Raw genomic sequence first — 21810 nt, forward strand, 5'->3', positions numbered from 1 at the left:
AACGTATCCGCCTCTCGTCGAAAGAGGCTTTACCTTGGCGCTCCGGAGGATCGCTGGAGCCGCTGAAATCGAAAACAAAAGCACGGTGCGGGATTTCACCTAGCCGCGATACTCCCGATATTTTTGCCACGATTCCAATCCGCGGAAGCAAAAGGTTATGCAAAATCCTCGGCATCTGTCGATGAAATCCCGTCGAATCACCGACGGACGTACCGTCAGGCGTGAAATTTTCAATTTAGTCGAGCCAACGGGCAGACCCCGGGACCCGTCGCGTTGATTCGCTGGACCAGCCAGACCATCCGCTGGGGCTCCTTTCCCATCAGGAAACGAACGTCAAGACCGTGGACTGTTCGTTCGAGATTTCTTTTTTTTTTTTTTTTTTTAGACGAGCAATTGTCCAACTAATCGGAAGAAATTAAGAAAATTCGTTATTCCATAGACGTAGGTTTAATTTATAGGGCTCCGGAAGGTTTCTTTTATTTTCGGAGTATTCCGCCGACGCTTTCGCGTTGATGGTAAAGATGGATTATCGCGATTCTACGGTGGAGTAAATGAGATGTGAAATTGCAGGGTCTCTTGATAGATGAGACGGGATATCAGTTTTGAAACGACGAGAACTGTTGATACGCGAGACTTCTCGCAGGTGAATTTCGATCGAACCGTAAGCTGGTTGCTGGTGCGTAGAAATGTTCTTTTCTGTCCCTTCGATCCCTCGAACTCGCTCGAGTCAACGATCAATAATTTCGAGAAATCTCCGATATTCCCTGGACATCCCCAGAATTGCGATATAGATTTAGCGTTCCGCGTTATTTATCGCGTTCGCAGCCGCTTCGTTGCCATTTCTTCTTTCCTGAACATCGAGTTATCTCTTTTTCCCGGTCCATGTCAAAGGGCGTCCACGCAGAAAATCATGGTAGGCAACGGTGGTCGCACGAGTGGCTGCGGACGCGTCCGAGGAAGTAGGAAATAAGGTAGTCGGTTGGTCGCGACTCCACAAGGATGAGCTTTCTAGGACGCGGAGGATTCGACTCCAGGGGAGAGCGGAGAATTGTGGACGCCACGAAAGGAGCAATTTAATATCGCCTACCTCGACGGAATAAAAATACGAAGATAAATAGCCTTGTAAGTTGGGTGGCTCGGCTACGTGGTCTTCGAGGCACACGTACGGCCACGTCACGCGCGACTATGGTTATGTGAAAGTTGGTGGAAAACGGGCCAGGTTACCATCGATAAGATGCGATAAAACTCGTGGTTTATCGATAGCGTTCGGTGGTTTTTCACGCAGGGACGCGGCAACGGGCGTCGCGTTGGGGAAATATCGCGCGAGGACAGACGCGAACGTTTCCTTTCTCCATGCCAACGTGTATATTTTTCTTACGAGAAAAGCTTTGTAGGTGTCCGCCTCCGATTGTTTCCATTTTTGGATATGTTTTAAAGGACCAAAAAGTGAGATATACGTATCTTTTCATACTAGCCCGTTTTCATATTTAAGATGCGAAACGAACCCCTAAAGTTTCGGCTACAATAGGCTATCATTATGAACAAATTATTTTTTATACGCGGATAGAAAACCATGATACTTTTTCTCGAAAAGTTTTATGATAGTTCTATGATAGTTTCACAGATAGCCTATTGCAGCTGAAACTTTAGGGAGTCGTTTCAGCCCCTAAATATGAAAACGGCTCGATATAAAAAAACACGTACATCTTATTTTTCGGTCCCTTAAAACATATCCAAAAATCGTAACAATCGGAGGCGGACAACTTAAAAGCTTTCCTTGTTAGTAGACGACGTAACGATACTTCGGAAGAGTTTATATTCGGAGTAATCAAGTTTATACGGAAAACAACGTTTAACTCCGACAAAAAGCTGTCGAAGCTTTGTTTAGAGAAAAGCGAAGCTGCGAACAATATCCGAATGGTAGCAATCCGCGATACAGTCGTTGGATGCGTGTCTGTTTCTTTAAACAGCGCCGAGAAGCACGATCTCCCGAAAGAAAGGGTCAAAGGGACGGGGACAGAGAGGCATAGTTCGGCTGAATGCGTCCATTACGAAGGTGCTTTACGCGTTTGAGAACAGGCTCGCATCCGATGTCGAGGCCTGGCACCCTCGCGAGCTGTCGCGTGTCCTGGCAGGAAGACGAGAGGGAAAAGGGTGACGGTGGGGTTTATCGATTCTTTTCCAAGTTTTTCTTCTTCGCCGGGTCGCGTCAAACGGCTCCACTCCAGCTTTGTCGTACCTTTCTTGCTGGCTGTCTGTTCCGTGGGAGACACATTTTCATTATCCCGAGCGAGACCTCTGCCGCGTTACGACGCCGCGCGCCGTCTACGACGCTCGCGAAACATCGAGACACGCGATCCATTCAGCACTTTTGCGGTCACGAACCGTTCTTTGAGACGGTGATTAAGGGTGTCTTCTACTCCAGACGTTCTAGAACATTGATTTTCTTCCTTTGCATTCTGTTCGAGTTGCGAGTGTCCGGGAACACGTTCTCGGAGTAGTGGATTTCGCTTTGAAAAGTTGACGCGTGTTTCTCTAAAGCGTTAAACCAGGGGCGTTCAGTGGAAAAAAATTCGATACTTGTCCGGTAATTTCGAGAAGACGAAAAGCAAAAGCGTCGATTTTCGTCGAAGGTATCGCGAGCCATCGACCTCTCAGGATCGGTTTCCAAAGTTGCCCAGTCGTCGAGACGTCTCTCAGCGAGAGTGGCGTTCTCTCGAGCGCGCGACGTTCGCAATCGTTGAGAGCGAAATCGTCGACGCGATCTACCCGCGGTGCATGGAGGCTGCCTAGGCGGTCCTTTCAAACGCTGAAAGACTATCGTTCCATCGATTCCTTGTTTGGGGTGAACGGCTGGGTCCGCGGATCGAGAACCGTGGGAGCGGCAACGTGTCGATGACAGAACGCTCGGGCGCTTCGCGTCGGCGTCACCTCGATATGGCGACGGAGGCTTCTGTTCTTCGGTCAGGATAGCGACGACGATAACCGCCGCACACGATGACGAAGAGGCTCGCGCGCACCGGCGCTGGCGCCACGACGTGCAGGTGTTTCGACGGGACGTGTACGGGGGCACAATGTTACCCGCCTAGTTACGAAACAAACGTATCACACCCCGACACGACGTGATGTACTCCATGATATCCTGCCATCCGCAGACCCCGGCCTTCTATACCTGTATATAACGGCGTACCTGTTACGTGCACCCGACCGGCATAAATATGTATGGAACATGAATGCCTGAGCGTGTACAGGACGATCCGAACCGGGGAGTTAGCGCACGTACCTGGCCTCCACGGATGCGAGAGGGCCGGGGAATCGTACCGCGAGCCTGGACGCGTCGCTGTCCTACTCTTTTATAGGAGAGGGGTTACCGTATCGCGTAACCTTGTTGCCGTTTGAATAAATGGGTAGGCCTTCGCCGGTTTTTCCCTTTAAACGCGCGCGAGACTGGCGTTTTCCCCAGTATTTTCAGCGTATCCCGCTGGGAGTTTCGTATCGGTACCGCGATGGATCATCGCGATCTTACAGGGGCTAACGAGAGAAATTGCAGAGTTTTTCGATAGGTGAGCCGTCGAAACGAGTTAGGAATTTACTAGTTAATAAGGTTCAACGAGAACGGTAAACTCGATTTTGAAATTTCTGCGTATCGAGCATACGAAACTTCTCTCGATCTTCTTCTGCTCCAAAAGTTTCCGTCGTCGATGCTTGATTCGCTTTTATTCGGAAGCTGAAGGGGCAAATGGATCCTTTCGCGAGCGAACGAACCGTTCGATTGAAATACGTGCCCGGAGAATCTGTCGCGAACGTGCGTCCGTCGGCCGTTCGAAGATTTTACAAAGTAGGGTGGAAGCTTTTACGTAAACGCGCCGTCTCAGTTACTCTCGCTCTCTTTGTTAAGACTCCTCTCGTCTGATCTGGTCTGAAATGCACGTTTCGGTTGTACGCGCGTTGAAAAATATTCGCTATATTCCTACTCTCGATCCACGATCCTCGGAGGCTCTCGTCGCGACGCGGGGAATTAACCCTTTGCACACTCCAGGCCCTTTTCTTTGTATCTACCAGCAACTCGAGATGCTTTCTTAACATTCTATTGCCACGAATGCTAAGATTATATTGATTTCGAAAACGAAATCTCTAATTTGAGATTTGAGAATCAGGTCAGCTTTGCCTCAACGACAATCATTTTATTGGGACTTCGAGTTCCAAAGTAATTAAACCTAAAGAAAACCTAGTGGTAACTGAGAGTCGCCTCTCGAGTGCAAAGAGTTAAACCTGCCGGTTGTTCAAACTAGCTAGACTCTCGGCAAAGTCTCGTAATATTTTCCCGACCGATTCTCGATCTTTCAGTCTGCAACATTTTGTCTCGAACATTTTTGAAAGGGCAGCTTCTAGATGTAAGAACGGCGTGGTTCGTATGTAAGGGTCAATGTCGGAGTAAATATTCCCAATCGTAATTCAAATTTCGTGTTCCCGAAGGAGGTCCCCTCCACGCGTTCAGTAAATCATGAGTTCAACGTTTGGAGGTTCAACGTCTGAACGCCTCCATTGACCGGAAGAGAGCCGAGCGATTCAGGAGTTTGTCTTCTGTCATTCTGGTAATTGGTACCCTCTTCGCGAGAGCGAGTAATGTTGACATCTCATTCCCTGGTTAAAACTAGCTCCTGGTGTCCTGGGTACCGTCGACTCGCCTGAAAATTCCTCTTCTGTGCCCGGCGGATGACGTCCTCCGACAGCAGCGGAGCTCGTACGAGTGTCTGCACACATTTGCAAAGCGACTTGGCTCCTCCCCGTCTTCCTCCGTCTCTTGTTCCCATCCTCATTTCCCGTTTCCGTTGCGCCTCGTGTTATGATTACAGTTTTATACCGTTTTTTTTTCGCGTCGACATGGTCCAAAGTTGTTTCTACTCTTCAATTTGTGTTCGTCAGCGTTCACGAGAAGATACTTTTTTTTTTCCCGTGCGATCTCTTTTCACGCAGAGTGTTTAACGTTTTCGTTATTTAACGTCGTTTCACGGTACATATTAGTAAACGACGAGACGAAAGCTACCGTGAAGATCTTCCGTTTTTACCAGGATACGTATTTTGGGGGCGAGAGGTATTCGTAATCCTTCGTAAGAATGGATATTGACAAAATCAACGTAGCGTTTAGTATTTAAAGAATTCCTGCGAGCGAACCAAAGCAACCCGGTCCACCGTTTCGGAGGTTCAGGGTACACGGGGAGACTCGCAAAAATTTTTGTGTCGCCCTACTCGTGGCGGATCGTCGTGCTCTTCCATTTAATTCCCTCTCGCTGTTGCAACGCGCGGAAGTGGCTTTATACTTTTAATAATAGCCCGTCCTCCCCCTACCATCTCCTCTCGCAGTCGTCCCGTCGCCGGAAATAGGTGCTCGACCCTTTTTCCGGTTTTTCAGGCAAACGGAACACGCACGTGCATGCAGTCATTCAGGAGCTTCAGTCGCGAATGCGTTGCAGCCCCGTTGGGAGCCGCTGGAGCATTCCTCTCCGGCTTTATACCTTTGTACAATCCCTCGTCTGTTTTTCATCGTCGCTAACGTCGACGACGACGACGACGACGACGACGACGACCGAGTCGACGTCGACGAGGCACACGAGCCCGTTCTCTCGACGGGAGTAACGGTCGTTAAGTTCGAATCGGGATAATTGACAAAGCGGACGTAGAAGCTTGACGGGATCCGTCGGATTTTCTCGAGCCTTCCGAGCGCGCGTTTTCTTTTCCGTTTCGTTGGTGCTCCTTCGCTTCCACCCTCCGCGTCGACAGACTGGCGAACATTTCTTCCTTTTTTTTTTTTAGCCTTCCCCCAGAGGATCAAAGTTTGGTAGTCGCTCGGGCAATAAAATGCCGCCCCCGCGAGGAGTTTGAGCTTTTGCGAGCGGAAGAGTCGTTACGAGAAATGTTTTAGGGTCGGAAGAGAAAATGAGATACTGTGCGAGTCGAGAGAATGGAATCCGTTTTCGCGATACCTTTTCGTCGGGTTCTTGGAGGAGGAAATGCGCGAAGCGTAGACGGCGACATGTTCCGAATCATTTACGGTCTGAGCCGATCGAGTAGAATAGGCACAACATTGGTCGGACGTCGTACGCGAATAGGAGACCCACCTCGATTTTTTCGGTTTGGTTCAGTGTCCTACGGGACGTGGATTGCTTCTATTTGCATTCTCGGTAATCACGATTAAAGTGTAATTTAAACGTTCGGTTTCTCCATCCGCGCGAGACACTTTAATTTCGATTAAAAAAAAAAACCAGGCGAGGCCATTCGCCAACGAGTTCACCGGGCAACCGTCTGAGTGAAGTTTAAACGTTTAATCCCGACGCGTGGAACTTTTCATCGACTGGTCCCGCGCTAAACAATCCACGAAACAGTCCCGGTGAAAAAAGGCGAAAAACGGTCTTCAAACTTAATTTTCTATGGCGCGAGACTTTCGTCGGAGCCTTTTCATAAACAGTTCTCGGGGCAACCCCGGGGGAAAAAATACCGCCACCATTTCCGTTTGGGGCTTTCATTCGCGAATTTGATACGAATTAAAACTGCGCCAAGCTCGTTCCGTCGTACCGTGTAATCAGCTCTGTATTCCGTATAAGGAGCTTGTTAGCTTGAAATTATATACGAAAAAAAAAGAAGAAGAAGAAGGTAAACGTATCATCTCCCTTCGCAATCTTTCGATATTTGACAGAGAAATCCCGGATCGGCAGATGTTCGCGAATGGCGGCACACGCGAATATCGAACTCGTCGATGCCGTATTCGGGCGCGTCTCGGCATAAGAATCGCGACATCTGCAGGATACGTCCCTCCGGCACCCTAAGAGATCGCCAACCAGTTCCGCAGGAGTCGCGACAATAACGCAAAAGTCGAGGAGCACAGTCGGAGCCAGCATGGATCTAGCTGGGAGGTCGCGGCACTCGGGCGTTTTAATATCGGGAAATGGCGAAAACAAACATGGAAACGCTAGAAGAAATATGGAAATCCCGATGCAACACGGGGGAATATTCAGAGGCGGGGATCGGCATGGACACGACGACGAGATAGTAATATACGGTCGTACACGATACGAGAGACTCCCAACTGCAAACACCGGATCGCTGGTTACGGTTGAGGTTGCGCGAATCCGCGTTCTACGCGACAAAAACGAGAAAGGGAAACAGGGAGAGAGCCAGGCCGGGATTTATTATACGGAACGGGGCTGTACTCGTTGCAAAATTACTTCTGAGTCGCCTGGAAGTATGGGAAAGTAGCAGCGAGACCGCGGTAATTAAATTTCCGTGAACGACGGGAATTTTCGAAACTTTTCGAAAAACCGAAAGGAAACATTTGCGCTGTCTTTTGTTCCCGAAAGAAAGAATCGAGCAAGAACGATCTACGTTCTACTTGTTCAACTGCGATATCTGTTCCACTTGTCCGCGTAGGAACAGTTCTAATTCCACTTTATCAACCGGTATGCCCTTGTTCTACTTCTTTTAAGTAGAAGCGGGTCTCTTTCTTTTTGTCCAACTAGGGATAGCTTCGATTCCAAGGAACGGCGATTTAACGTCATCGAGGAACCCTCCGCCTCCCTCGAGGGTAGTTGCGCTGTATCGAAGTGAATGTTTTTATCCTTTTCTCGGGTCTGTTCTATCGCATTTAGAATTTCGCGGCACGGCGGAACAATTTATCATCGTGTCGCAACAGATAAATTCGTGAAGCTGCTAGAAGCAGTTCCGCGAACTCGTCGAAAGATTCTTATTCACTCTGGTCGGAGCTTTTTCTTCTCGTTTCATTCTTGCGCTCCGCGTTCGATACCTTCAAAGATAAAGAGAAGCGAGTTTCCTTTGAAATTTCAAATAGTTCGTTTCGATATCGCGAAATTACAATCCTCTCGTTTACATACATACAATTCTGTCCATGAACATTTTTCTCCAAGCTGACACGGAACAAAGTTCTCGTGGTATCTTTTATGAAAACTCATTTTCTCGGTCAAATACGCGAAAGACAGAGTCTCTGATGCCGGTGTCCGGATAAACCAAACGGAATCTAATTATCGAGCCTGGCTGCACCTCATTCAGCATCCAGATGTAAGCGTATCGCGCCATCGATATTACATTTTCCGCGTGCACGTGACTTGTTTACGATTATCATTGCAACATAATGCATCGCCACCGTCGAGCAAATATGGGCCACTCCGGCACCAAGATTATAAATGATGCTCGCGACGCCAGCTATTCACAGAGCACGGTACATTTCACGTTCGCGTTCTCGATGAGAATTTATGTAATTGTTGAGCGAAGGAGAAGAAAATTAATAAGAAACAAGGTTTCTCTCCTGGAAAGATTCACCGGAGACTCGGGTGAACGTCGATGTAATTTCGTTTCTTAAGTAACGACTCCGAATAAATTTCACAGTCTCAAAGCGTAAAAATAAAAACGTAAACGCGTTATGAAACTTACAGGGAACCGCTCAGTTTTCATGTATGTTCATGAAATCTCGGCGTGGTATTAATATTTTAATATCTACACGGCGCTCCAGTTTTTCAGTAGTTAAAGTCAACGATTTCACGAGCGCGATCTTCTCGCGCTTCAAAGGGGTTTATTTCTCAGGTGTACCACGAGAGCACTCGGTCGCGCTCTTTATGAAATACTTTGTAGAACACGCCGCTTAAGGCGCCGCGTTCAAATAATTTTATTCTACTCTACTAAAGACGAAGGAAGTCGCGTAAAGCTGATAAAAAAATTGTTCCCGTTAATCAAGTATTAACGCTACAGTATTTGGAGGCACAACTAAGTCCGACTAACGAAGAATCTAATTTTGTTTAACAGACAAGAAATACGGTTTGAACGAGTTTGGATGTCACTCGCTAACTATTCGATCCCATCGCTACTCAACACCGAACACCTCGAGAAAATAATTCTCTATATTGGGATGAGTGGTTCTCCCGATCGATTCTTTCTTCGGGCTGACAATAGTCGATATTCGCAGCCCTTCTTGTCTCCTCTATTACGCGAGCTTTCTCTGATTTTATTCGCAACAAGAACACGCGTTTCACTCTCAAGCTATGCTTACCGGTGTCCGTGCTTCCAGGTAAAAGAATGGCGTCGTCGCGAAACCAGGATGTGACTGTCAGGTGTTCTTTGACGTCTTCTCGCGCCGTGCAAGATAAAACAGCGTTGCACCCCTCCAGCACGGGGGATCTATTCACTCTGACGTCGTAGCCGGGCACCGTCAGCACTGAAATCCGAAAAAGAATCTCGGTTAGATGCAAACTTCCGAACAACCCTGGCGAAGGTGTAATTATACCAACCAGGTAAGAAGCAACGTCGCGCTTCGAGTTTTACCTTTCGACTAAAATTTTCTTTACGAATTCGTGTCCTTGGATGCATCGGAGCATTGGTTTAGAATCCGTGGACAGATTTACGATACAATTTCCCGTCGTTGGACGCCAATTCTTGGCGTCGAAGCGAAATTCGAACGATCGCAGAAGGACGGACGACGAGGACACCGAGTGGAAATTGATTAATCTTCCCGGGGATCCCATAAATCACTACGGTAAGGAAAACCAGGGTCGTTCGAGCGCGTCCGGCGACGAGTATTTGTTTAACGATAAAATCGAATCGCGGGGACAGGGAACGGAACGGGAGGATCGACTCGCCGCGTTGCGTTTGCATAAAATTCCCTCTTCCGGTCAGGAGATTTTTCACCAGCTCCCGTCGTTGTTTACCAACACCTTGAACGGGCCGTTTGGCCGATGCAGAAGTTATAAATCACGCGCGACGACGTGACATCCGTTCCCGATCCCGACGCGGGAAATTCTCACGGGGTAAAAATCGACGGGACGCCCGGCGTCGCGCGGAAGATGCCACGATCCCATCCCCCTGTTCCACCCCTATGGCAGTTACGGCAACGATTCCAGGCTAAATCGAGGATGTAATGGTTCGAAGTTTCTGCTTAGCTTCGGAATCTGACCGAGGGATTGGAATCCCGTTTATTTGGAATTCTTTTTTCCGTTCGATCAATCGGTTATATCGTTTGGCTCGAGATATTCAAAATTTAAATGAACAAAATATATATTTAAAAAAAAAAAATAGAAAATTGCTTATTACTATTGTAAACTGGTAGCGTTACGCGCACTTTGCGTGTTGTTCTTTTCGATGGCCGCGTTGTAAATTCACTTGGTCTTCGAGGGAAAGAAAGCAAGACGTTTCGAGAGATAAATTCTCCGGCGAAGATAAGATTAGCGCCGCATCCGGAAATTCATTTTCGGCTCGAGCAGTTCCGTCCCTGCTCCATTCATTCCCAGATCTGACAGTTGGGTACGATATTGCTCTTAATAGCATTGTCAAGGCGGTCGTCACGCCGTTGCTCCGTCTCATTTCGCAGACACAATTTAAATATCAGACGGCAACCAACTTAACACGCTCCTCATCCGTTCTTGGTATATCAACGTTCACGACGCTGCGCTTTCACGGTTGATTCTCGACGATGTAGCAGGTCAGAATCCACCTTTCGATCCCCGTCGTATAAACCCACCTTTGACGAAACGACTCCCATGGAAATTTCAATAATCCCCGGCGTGGTCTCCGGCTCTTGAACGAGAAGATCACAAACGCTGGACCAGTTTGCGACAAACCTTGTTCCCGGAGCATCGGTCGATCGACTAGACCCCGAAGAACGGTCCCGTGAATCCCAGATAAGATCGAAAGAAGTGCCTCGTTACCACTCTGTTTCGCGTCGGGTGTTTTCCCCTCCATCCCCTACCCGTTGGAACTCGACGAGCAGAACGGGAACTTTCGACTTCTGCTTTCCAAACGTCTCCGCTCCGCTTTTCTAAAGTCTCGACCGTAGTCGCTTAGTCGACTCCCCGACGCTCTTCTCTCGAGGTTCTTCCAGGGATGGGACGCGGGGTTGCCTGACGTCGGTGGGGGGTCCGTGGAAAAGGCACCGTTCATTAAAATGTGTTCCAGCCGGCGGTAATTACGCGTTTAATTATTTAAACGAGTGACCCGGCATTCACCAAGATTTCATCCCTCCCTGCCAGCCCCCATCCACCTCTTCCACCTTTTTTCCTTCTGCCGGAGTCCGATTCGCCCTTGCTTGTCTCACCCTCCGCGGCTCTGTCTCTTTTCGCGTTTCAGTTTCTCCCTCCTCTCGCTTTCCTAACTCCCTAACTCCTCTCTCATTACCCGACCGTCGCATCCTCCGTTTCTTACCTCTGTCCTCCAAATATCCTCTGTCCTCTCCTCTTTATTCCGCGACTTTCATCTCGACTTGTCCGTCTGCTTCCTCCTCCCCACCCGTGCATACGTTTCGTTTTAGTTATTAATTGCGGGGTGGTCTCACGATCGTACATTTATTTCGTGCGCGAGTCTGCGTTTATGGTTTCGACAAACCACGGATAAAAATCTTAATGCTTCCTGTTCCGCTCTTCTCTCGCTGGAGTCTTTTCCTCTCCTCGATATCGCGAGTTCGCCGTCTTCGTTTAATCGTCGTCGTGTCTCTCTCTCCAGGTGTGCTTCTTCTTTTTCTCCTCTCGTCGGACTCGCAATTTCGTTTCCTTTTTTCGTTTCCGGCGTCCCCTTTCAGCTCGACGCTCTTTCATTGGGTACGCCGTCTCTATTCCTCGTCCCGTCTCCGTCGCAATCGTCGTCCGGGCACTTCAGGACGTCCGGGCTAACGCACCCTCTGCCCGTGTGTCTGCCAGCCAGATCTACGGAGATACCCTGAATGAGACAGTTAATTGGTCGTGAGGATAGGGAGACGCGTATCTATTCATCGGCTCGTTTGCATTTCGAGTCACGGTCCGACGCTGCTTATCCGCGCGTTAATTGTCGCCGTTTGAAAGATACTGGTCGGCTCGCATCTTCAACGAGGGGTTGATAACGTCCACCGGAGGTCTTATTATTTCCGTCTCGGAGCGGAGACACCTTCTTCGATGATCTTTATTCTCGAACGAGAAAGGATTGTTCGTTAAACGATCTCACGATTTTTATTCTTTATATTCGTTTTCAGTCCTCTTAACGTCAGGTCGGCAAACACTTTCGTTTCTAACACAATTCTTAAATACACCACTCTGCTATTGCCTCTTCTTTCCATAAAATTTGCACGTCCGCTAAATACGCCAAAACGTACGACTCCAAAAGGCTGTCGGAAACTGCCTTGAATCGCAGAACTCCAAAAGGAATACTCGATTACACGGGGCGTAAACTCCTCTGATTTCTGGTGCTCTCGGTCTCCTGTCGACTCTTGATGCATGGCATCGCGGACGAAAAGGACAGGCCGGCGTCGAGAGCGACGTCGCACCGGCCAAGGCTGAAAAGCGACGAGGAATTTATCTGAAATGACATCGGCTCGACCCTCGTCTCCGCCAAAGAACTTATCCTCAATGAAAGAAAGAGACACACAGAGCGAGAGTGAGAGTGGTATTGTCTAAAAGGGGAACTCGGCTACCCTTTTCCTTTTTCCCTTTTCCTGGCCACCTTTCCCGTGCGGGCTACCCAGCTCTCGCGAGACGCCGAGGGACTCGGGAATATTCATCGAGTCGCGGCACTTTCGATGATGATCTCTGACGGAACACCGAGAAACGAGAATCTCGAGTTCATTGTTTTTAAGAGATCGGTAATTAATTAACTTCTCTCTTGGCTGGGGTCAAACCATTCCTCTTTCGCTCCCGGTGGGAGTTGGCTGGAATCTGTAGGGTAATTAAACTCGGCCGATGTTTATACGCGGCTCCCTTGTAACTCTCGCTCTCGCTCGGGGAATTGGAGGGTTTGTAATTAATTGCGGTTGTTATGGAATCGAAAGTGGTTGCTTCGCCCCGGTGGATTATTTGACAAGCGTTTATGTACTTAGATGCTTCTCGATGGATTAGCACTCGGTTCGAAGTTATTATAGTTTAAACAGAAATATGAAATCACACGCTGCGATAAATTATACCAAATTAACACTGATACCGAACGATGTTCAGGGATGAGAAATACCAAAGTGATACGACATAGTGTTCGTTGGTAAGTGGCTGATCTCGCTACGCAGGATTGAACCGATTTAGCCCGAAGGATTCGACGAATCGTGAGTGGCATCGATGCCGAAATAGACGCCCGACGGATACGCGACGTCGGCGTCGTCACGCAAACCGGTGAAACTTAATCCCGACGATGGCTGTGAACCCACGGAAATATCATTGGCCGCTTGGCTGGAGATCTGCGCATATTGGCTTCATTTGCACGTTTCGTTTCGTCCAGCCCCTTCCCGTGCCTCGCGGAATTTTATCATCGCCCTCCGTATTTTCCTAGCACCGTATTCGAGCTTCGGGGCGCGCCACCATCGTCGCAAGCCGTTTCCTAATTTTTCACGTCGACTTTGCCAGTCGCAAACGACTGCGAAACTCCTCCAAAATCCCGCGTTTTATACCCTCGGATCCTCTTTTCGCTCCTTCGAACGACTCCGTCTAATTGGAACCTTCGGATCGATTCCTTCGAACGAGCGTTTTACGAACGCGATTAAGACACTTAATTGTCCGACGAAGAATCAGGTTCTTCGGATTTGAATTAGGGTTCGGACGAAAGAGTTTACACGATGGTTTTACGAATTCTGTTAGAATCTATAGTTTTCCAGTGAAAAAAAATTTGAGAAAATATAAAGTACATCCCCCTCCTGTTGCTTCGACTTCGAAATTGTTTCGAACGCGCGTCGTTCGAGCGTCGAGAGAGAGGCAAATTTTCGCCGTGGGAAAAATAATGCATCGACGAACGTAACTTTTGGAACCGCGATGAGTCCACGGAGGGCTCGATCGATCGTTCCGTGAATTCTTCGGTGCGCGAAAAGTTCGTAATTCGAGGCTCGTCACCCGGTAACAGAAATTCTTGGTCGCGTTTTCGCCGAGTCGCCCAACGAACGGCCGCGACACGGAAAGTTTCCTGGCGAGGAAGAACCCCGCCGAGGCAATTTCTGGTCGAAAGGAGGAATTCAAAAGTCGAATTTAAGCGCGACGCTCGTGACCGTATGGTTTCCCCGTGGAAGAACTTGGTCGCTTCGCGAAGGGTACTCGAGCGTGGCTTCGAAGATGGCTGACTCGGATTTTTCCTCGTTTCGGAACTTCACTGGTGTACCGAGTAATTGGATAAATCAATTTGGTTTGTCACGCTTTCGCGAAACGTATAGATCGAAATCTTGTGCCGGTAAAGAAATTTTACGGAGTAAAAGTTTGTCGCGTCGCTATACCTCCCGCGAGAAAAGTCATAAACATTTAGGAAGGCTATAATGGTAACGTTTAACGGTCGCGTAATAAACGTTGTACCATTTCGTGGGATAAAAATTCTCCAGCGTTGGCTGGCGTCGGAAAAGGATCACCGGACGTCGGCCATTGAGGTTCGATGGACCGTAAGCGGATCGAAGCGGACGCGCGGCGAACTTAAATGGGAAGGATTCGAAATTCCCTTCTAATTTCGGTTTCCCTCTGCGGATCCAAGTATCCACGGATAGCGCGCGTAGCTTTGTATGCGCCGACGGCGTTGGTGGGCTTAAAATCGGCCATTTAAATGGTGGCTCACGTATACTCGCCGCCAGACGAAGTTTTGTCCCGTTGTGGAGTCGCGTTTCACCTTCTTCCCTTCTATCCCGCCATCTGCCTCGAATCGAACTTCCTCCGATACAATTTAAGGGCTTTCAACGGCGTTTTCCCGTTGGTATTTACTCGGAGGTTGTCTCGATGGAAACGCAGTCCGTTACAGCGCTTCCGGCATAATGGGGATCTTCGGGAACTCCTTTTAGCCGTCGGCGTCGTAACCCCTAGTCACGTTCCTCCTGCTACGTCTCGTCTTTAATTGACGTTTATTGTACGTGCCCGACCCCCCTATCCCGCGCGTCCCGTTTACGCCGTATCGGTGGATAAATAAATTTCACTACTCCTTTTCATCCCGGCTCGGCTATCGACACGGGAAACGAGCGATCGCTGGGAACGTGACCAAGGACGATGAACAGCCGGCGGTGGTTCGGATTAGAGCCAATTATTCCTGTAATTTAATATTCGAACGTATTTCGTGTGTAATTATTCGGGATTTATATTTTTCTACGCAAAATCCGACGCCATCGAAATAATCAAGGCAACGAATGCAACGGCTCCTAAAAGCGTAACCAAGTTTTCCGAGGTCCGAGAAAGTGTTTTATCCGGTGATTTGACTCGACTACAGTGAAATCGCGATGTCGTTGCTTCAAGTTAACGAAGCATTGATACTTCAAGCTCGGGCTAATTGTAAAGGATCGCTGCGAACTTTGATTTCATAAAAAAAAAGAAAACATCTCCCGAGTTCGTGCTATGTTTACGGTCCATGTCCATTCTGGCGATTATTTAGCGACCACTTCGGCCATCAAAAATTTCATTCGCCACGCCGAGAAGCTTTCGTTCCTAATCAACATAACGGGAAATAATAGTCAAGGATAGAGCAAGTCAATACGAAACGTTCTGCTTCTCCCTCGGGGCGGAAGTACTTAAGGTAATAGCATCGCTTCTCGCGCGAGGCTGAAACATTGATCCGTGCAAAAAAAGGAAAAGAACCGTACGAATAACCTCGCCTCAGGGTTGTTTAGCGACAACGCGGTCTCGTAAGTAGGTGCCGTGTTTACCGATCACGCTCCTCGGATGGCAGTTCCGGAAACGAGAAGGGAATTGGAGACGAAAGCTGTGGACCCTAGCCCCTTACGATCGAACGGTCGACCACTCGCGACCATCCAGCAACGCGATATTTACGAAATTAATACTGGCTACGTTGATAATAAATTTATAACAAAACTATACTTTCGGGCGTCTGCTCTAATATTTATTGGTTGGAAGCATTATCTCGAATTAATAGAAAAGCTTATCAAAGCTCGATCGCGTACTTTGAATTACGCGTATTTCCGCGTTTCGCTGGCCACGAAAAACCAGAGTCAGGAAATGTTTATTAACGACCACCAGAATCGAAAAAGTAATTACTTTTCTGATATCGTGTGTCTGGTCGGAGGGCGTAACAGTCGTCCGTGTGACACGGATATTTCCCTCTCAATGTCGTTGATAGGGATGGGAGGGGTAGATTGAGAAAAAGAAATCACAGTAATTAACGAGTACCGCGCAGGGACACGATAATGAGACTCGAGTCCGTATGCACCTGGGATACGTGACGAACGGGCAAAGCGACCCGCTTTTACCCCGTAATATTTTGCACTATTTTTTTTATGTTATTAACGCGCCGCCTCGAACCAGCTGGAAAACTCGATAAAACGTACCGCGCGCTCCGCTGGGGTTTCTTTAATTATTTGTCCGCGTTAGGGTCTTATTTGTTAGCGTTCGAGGCGACATGGTACCATTGCTTGCCACGTCGAGCTCGAGCCTGGTTGTTAACGATGGAGCCAATGACGCGCTCGTTAATATAGATAGCTATCAATTTCTAAGCATCCCGTCGAGCTATCAAATTTTCATAGTCCAATTTTGGAGCCATGGATTATTCGTCGCCCTTCGAATAATTCTACGATTGTTATCGACAAAGTAACGTCGGTGTAACTGTCGCCAAAATATTCCCTTCGTCGCCGCGACACGTGTCGTTAAAATATCGCGCGTGTTCTAACGTGTAACGTCAAAATGCGCGCGTTATTAAAATTTGCGTTTCGCGAATATTATTCGCCGCATGGCCACGCCGAAACTCCCGAAAGCGTACTTGGCATAACGGCTCGAATGGTTAAGGTACATATGCTTGAAAATTCTCGCTATGCGATATCCTGTACTCACCGGCACGCAGAGTGACCTCGCGAGAGAGAACCGTTCCCACGGAGCTGGTGGCGCGGCATCTGTATCTCGCGTTGTGGACTTCGGCGCGAAAATCCTGCGCCAGAAACGGCGGAAAGTAGAGGGTGCCATTCCCGAGTAATTGTCTGAAAATAACAGAAGAAAATGGCGTTGGTCGTCGCCCGTATTGTCTTGCGCGCGCACCCGTCCCTGTTATTATTATTCGGGACGTGAAAAGTTCTCTTTGCGGCGTCTTTTCGTTTGCGTAAACACGGAGTGTTTCTCTCTCTCTCTCTCTCTCTCTCTCTCTCTCTCTCTCTCTCTCTCTCTCTCTCTCTCTCTCTCTCTCTCTCTTTCTCTCTCTTTTTTTTAATAGTACGTATATTTCGTTATTTGTCAACGAGTAAAAGGAAAAAAAAAATAAAACATTATTTGGTAACGTCCTTCAACCAAGGTACCCTGCGCGAATAAAGTTCTCGAAATCCGTGTCCGAATTCAACTATAGATATACGATCTGAAATACTTTCCCAATTAAATATTTATAAACGACCAGGAACGTCAGCAGGAACGATGAAATATTCAAAGTTTCGTCGTCTAAAAATATTTCGAGGGGAGTATCGACACGTCGAGGAGGTCAAACTCGGTGAAACTGCTATTCGGCATCATCGCATTCGATTATCGCGACATCCGTAGCTGCAGCTTTTTACCATCGACGCGGAGCGATTCGTGCTGCGCGTCACGTCCCGGAGAATTGTCTCGTCTCTTGCATTACACCACGTGGCTCCTCGATGCAATTGCATTCCCGTTTCTTGTTCCTCGCGCTTGGGACGAGTCGATCGACTCGGGCAAATTTATCTTCCACGAGATACGATGTAATTTCTGCGCGAAGCTGTGGCGGCGGGCTTGCAAGCATCAAACTATTTACACAGCCAAGTTGATGGAGCAAATACGTACGTAATTACGGCATGATCATCGCGCGTTGTTTTCCTTCGAGTTAGAGAGTTTCGTACTTGAAACGCTTCGGGTAAATCGTACACGTTCGATTCGTCAGCGAGATTTGTTTTATCGTCGATAAATCGACGCTACAGTTCGATCTTAGATCAAATTAGGAGAATTCGCATAAACGATCGAGCAAATTTATTGGAAAATACTGTGAATACACGAGTAGTAATACGGACGTATACCATCGGTCAAGTAGTGCAGGTCGGAGATACGTCGGGCTCCGTTTTCGTTGGGGTTCGATCGATTCTGGAAACTTTCGCGACCAAAGGGCACGTATAAATATTCTTCGATTATAACCGCAGTGTAATAATAATAAAAATGTCGTCCCCTGTTTTACCAAACTAAATGAACCGAAAATCCATTTCGCGCGTCGCTCATGTTTGATTAGAGTCGACTCGCGGCGCCGTTTGGAACATTATCGCCCGATGTTATTATTGCGAAATATGAATGGACACGTTCCGCTCCGCGATTCGATCTTCTCCGAACTTTTAACGTTTCAATTCCGCGGATTATTCTAGACCGTCCCCGTGCGAAACTTTATTTATCCGTCACCCTCGATTTTACTATCAATTAGCGAATTTCGAGAGGACGCCATGTATTCCCGGCGCGACGTTCAGAAACAGCGATGTTGACGCATTAAACGTTAATCCGCGGGAATATTCATTGCGCGCTACTGTGGGGAATATTCGCGGGACGCGTTGTCGATAATCTAAACTAAACATTCCATTATTTTCACGGCGACAAAGGTTTCTTTTTTATTTACACGGGGGGTCTGCGCACCTAGGATCGAAATAAAAAAAAAAAATTTGTCGCATTTGCTTTAGCCGCTGAATCGAGTTCACGGGAATGCGAATGACAGACGTGCGCGCGCACGGCCTTTTCCTTCACGCTCCGCAATGTGAACGTGTGCGCGTGTAACGATTCACGTTTGCGTGTCGTGTCCGTGAATACCTGTCCAGGATGAACGGCTATCTCCTGCCAGGAAATTAAACGTAAAACCCTGAAAAATTGAAAACTCGCGGAACGGAAGCCGACGTCTCCACCAGGCCGCGATAAACCGTGGACGAGGGATTAAATGGGCCACCGAATTACGTTACCCGCGAATGACCGTCACGGTTCGCGATTATCGCGTCTCCGTGAGTTTACGATCTTCCCGTCGATTATTCGCTAAAATTCTCGTCGACTCAAACTTTGTGTGTCCGAGTGTTTTTATGAACTCTGCGCCATCGAATCTAACTACGAGGGAAAATAAACGAGAGAAACATTTATCCGTTTCCTGGCAACGAGAATGACAAGAGTGGTCAAGTTACGAAATTCGCTGTACATGTACGTCCCTTCGTGGTTCGCACTGTCCGTGCTGTGACGCGCCGCGTTATGGAAACTACGAACGGGAATATATCCGGTTAAATTTCTTATTTGTACGCGGTGTGTTATCCGCAACAAGCAGCGCGCGCTCGTCGCCCACGCTTTTTCAGCGTGTCAGGCGTCATCAACAGATTTCCACTCGGTCCCCGCGTATTCGGTTCATCCGGCCGCAAACGCGGACGTCCCATTTCGCGCGGCGCTGGTACGCGAGCGTTAACCAACTCTCGGTCATACATCATCCGCTTGAAGTCTGGCTGGCCACTGTAAAATATAATAATCCCGTGACGTGGATTAAATGGGTGGCTCCCGTGCGTAGGGCGGACGGGCCGCGAACCGCGAACCCGACGGACTGTTTGCCACGAAGACAAATCTGCTGGACGTACAAGGACGCGTAAATAGAAACGGTAAATAGAATGTAAACACGCGGAGACGATGAACTCCGCGTCTGGGAGCATGTTCGATACGCGGGACGGGGAACCTTGGTTTTTGTATGTTTATCGGTACGCATAATTCGAAACTAACGTATGTTAGCGAATAACCTTCCCGAGCTGTTCTCCCGACTTGTTATTGTCGTCGAGTTCAGTTCCTCGAAAACATTCGAACAGTAGAGACGATTTCGAGCGATTGAGCGTTAGTCCGATAATCACCGTAAAAGGTATCAAGTGCAACTGATTTACCGTGAGTGTATTAAGTTAGTGCAATCATTATAACAAACAGCCTTATATCGGAGAACTTTGTGTGAGTGTAGTATTCGCGCCTCCCGTACTCGAAAAGATGGGGAGAAACGAGAACCCGGGAGGTTAAGTGCGTGATCGATCGCGAGTTTGAACCCCGGTGCCTCATTTTTCGCGTAGACTCCTACATAAATTTCACGAAAAAGGAGTACATAATTGGAAGTGCGGTTTCACCTGGAAGAACGTAACATTTTCTCCTCTCTTATTTATCATTACCTATTCCAGCTTTCTTCACGACCGCTTACTTAACATTCGCGGTGTCTTTCTCGTTCCTTTGTGCGCGATTAATCCATCATTCTTCAACTCTTCTTGCTTCTTCTATTCAACGATTTCCGGTACCCATCCCTCCACGTTGTCCCCTTTCACACTCCCCTTTGTCCGTCCGTGTTCCACTTCTCCCTTCCGTACCTTTCATTTGCATTTATTTCCCAGGCATCGGCATCGCCTTTTCTTCCTGTGCGCGTATCGTTACGTTCACCCAGACAGCTCTAGCCCCCATGGCGTTCGTCATCCCGGACGAGTCTCTAGCCCTCTGGAGTGTTCTTGCGCGTCTTTTAATCTATCGGCGCATCGGTGTACGGGATTAACCGAGAGCTAATTTCGCGAGATGCAAATGAAGACTGCCGATGGCTGAATGGCTGGCCGCGGAGAGCTGGCATCGAACGTCAAAGAGAACCGTTTCGCCGATGAGAAGGGTAAAAGGGTTGCTTTCGAGGCGGTGGTTGGTTTCCGTTCGATACGCCAACTTCTTTGCGGCTTCGAACTCTCTTCCCTCGCCTCGTCTGGTCGAGAAATGGGCCTCGTGGTACCACGTAGACCGACTCGGCTCCAAGAGATCCAATTTTCCTCGCGGCTGATGCCTAGGACCCTGGGAGATGGATTCGTGGCTGGAAGTAACGTCTCTCGAATCTCGTCTTCGGGCGGACTCTGATCGAATCGCGCAACCATCGCGCGACGCCGTGTCCCGGCGTAAAACCTGTGTCTTCGAGAGAAAATAGCGTCTGAAGACTTTCGATCCGAATTGTCTTCGGGGAGCTCTCCGTTACGGTGTCACAGTCGTAAAATACGTGACGATTTTCTGAGAAGATGCGTCTCGTTGAAAAGCATTTTAGTTACAAACTCTGCCAAGTCGACCACCTTCGCGTAAATTATCGGAAATTCCTCGTCTTTCCATCGAGACACGCGCGCACAGACGCGATTATCGTGTGATATACGTGTACCGGAGCTCGACGAACGGGAGTTTACGTTCTCCCGCGGGACGTCCTGCGGGACCGCGGACAAACTTACGGGACGGCCATTGGATAAGGAACATTTCAATTACTGAGTGGAAATGGTTTCCTCTGGTGCCCCGGTCACGATATTGCCGAGCGTACAGCTTCAAACTTCCAATAATACGAATCTTACACGACCTCCGAGGCTCTGCTTGGAGTAACTCGCGGATGGATACTGAAAGTTTTCCCGTGTTCGAGTATCAAAAGTTGGTCTTTGTTTTGCGCTAAGCCAGCGCGAATAAAATCGCTAAATTTCTAAGAAATCCGATTCTCGTCTCTTCTAAACTCGCCGTCTTTCTTCCCAACTTCGCGACAACGCTATCGATTTATCGTGATCGTGGAATGCAACGATGTAAAAAGTCGTTCCAAGTGACCGCGCTTCCCGGCTTCGAGAAATTAATTAGTTCGAAGGAAGTTGCCCGCTAATTACGGCCTGGACGCGATACTGTGACCTGATCTTTCCACGATGCAAGCCTGACCGCGGGACCAGGTTAGAAATTCTCGGACGATTCGCAGCGGCTTCGAAAGTTCTATACATCGGACGCGCTAATCCGCTTACCCATTTTCGATCGGGCCGTACACTCTCGCGTGTAACGCCGCGAATTTTCAGCCGAAAAAGCGGATCTTACGAAGCCACGTCGCTCGATAACTGACAATGAAACGGAATTACGGGAAGCCGCGTCGCGCCGGAGAAAA

The 21810-nt window shown here is 48.4% G+C and overlaps 1 protein-coding gene across 2 annotated transcripts in view; it reads right to left on the bottom strand.

Annotated features, from left to right (window-relative positions):
- The window catches only part of LOC128891529 (cell adhesion molecule Dscam2), a 140330-nt gene that overhangs the window by 13701 nt on the left and 104819 nt on the right, over positions 1-21810 (bottom strand). For both annotated transcript variants that reach the window (XM_054151074.1, XM_054151073.1), the window contains exons 5-6: positions 16746-16888; positions 9056-9220 (exon numbers count right to left, since the gene is read on the bottom strand). In XM_054151074.1, the coding sequence (XP_054007049.1) occupies positions 9056-9220; positions 16746-16888 (308 nt within the window). The remainder of the gene's footprint in view (positions 1-9055; positions 9221-16745; positions 16889-21810) is intronic.

Source organism: Hylaeus anthracinus, unplaced genomic scaffold (assembly GCF_026225885.1).
Source record: "Hylaeus anthracinus isolate JK02 unplaced genomic scaffold, UHH_iyHylAnth1.0_haploid 12002, whole genome shotgun sequence".
NCBI lineage: Eukaryota > Metazoa > Arthropoda > Insecta > Hymenoptera > Colletidae > Hylaeus > Hylaeus anthracinus.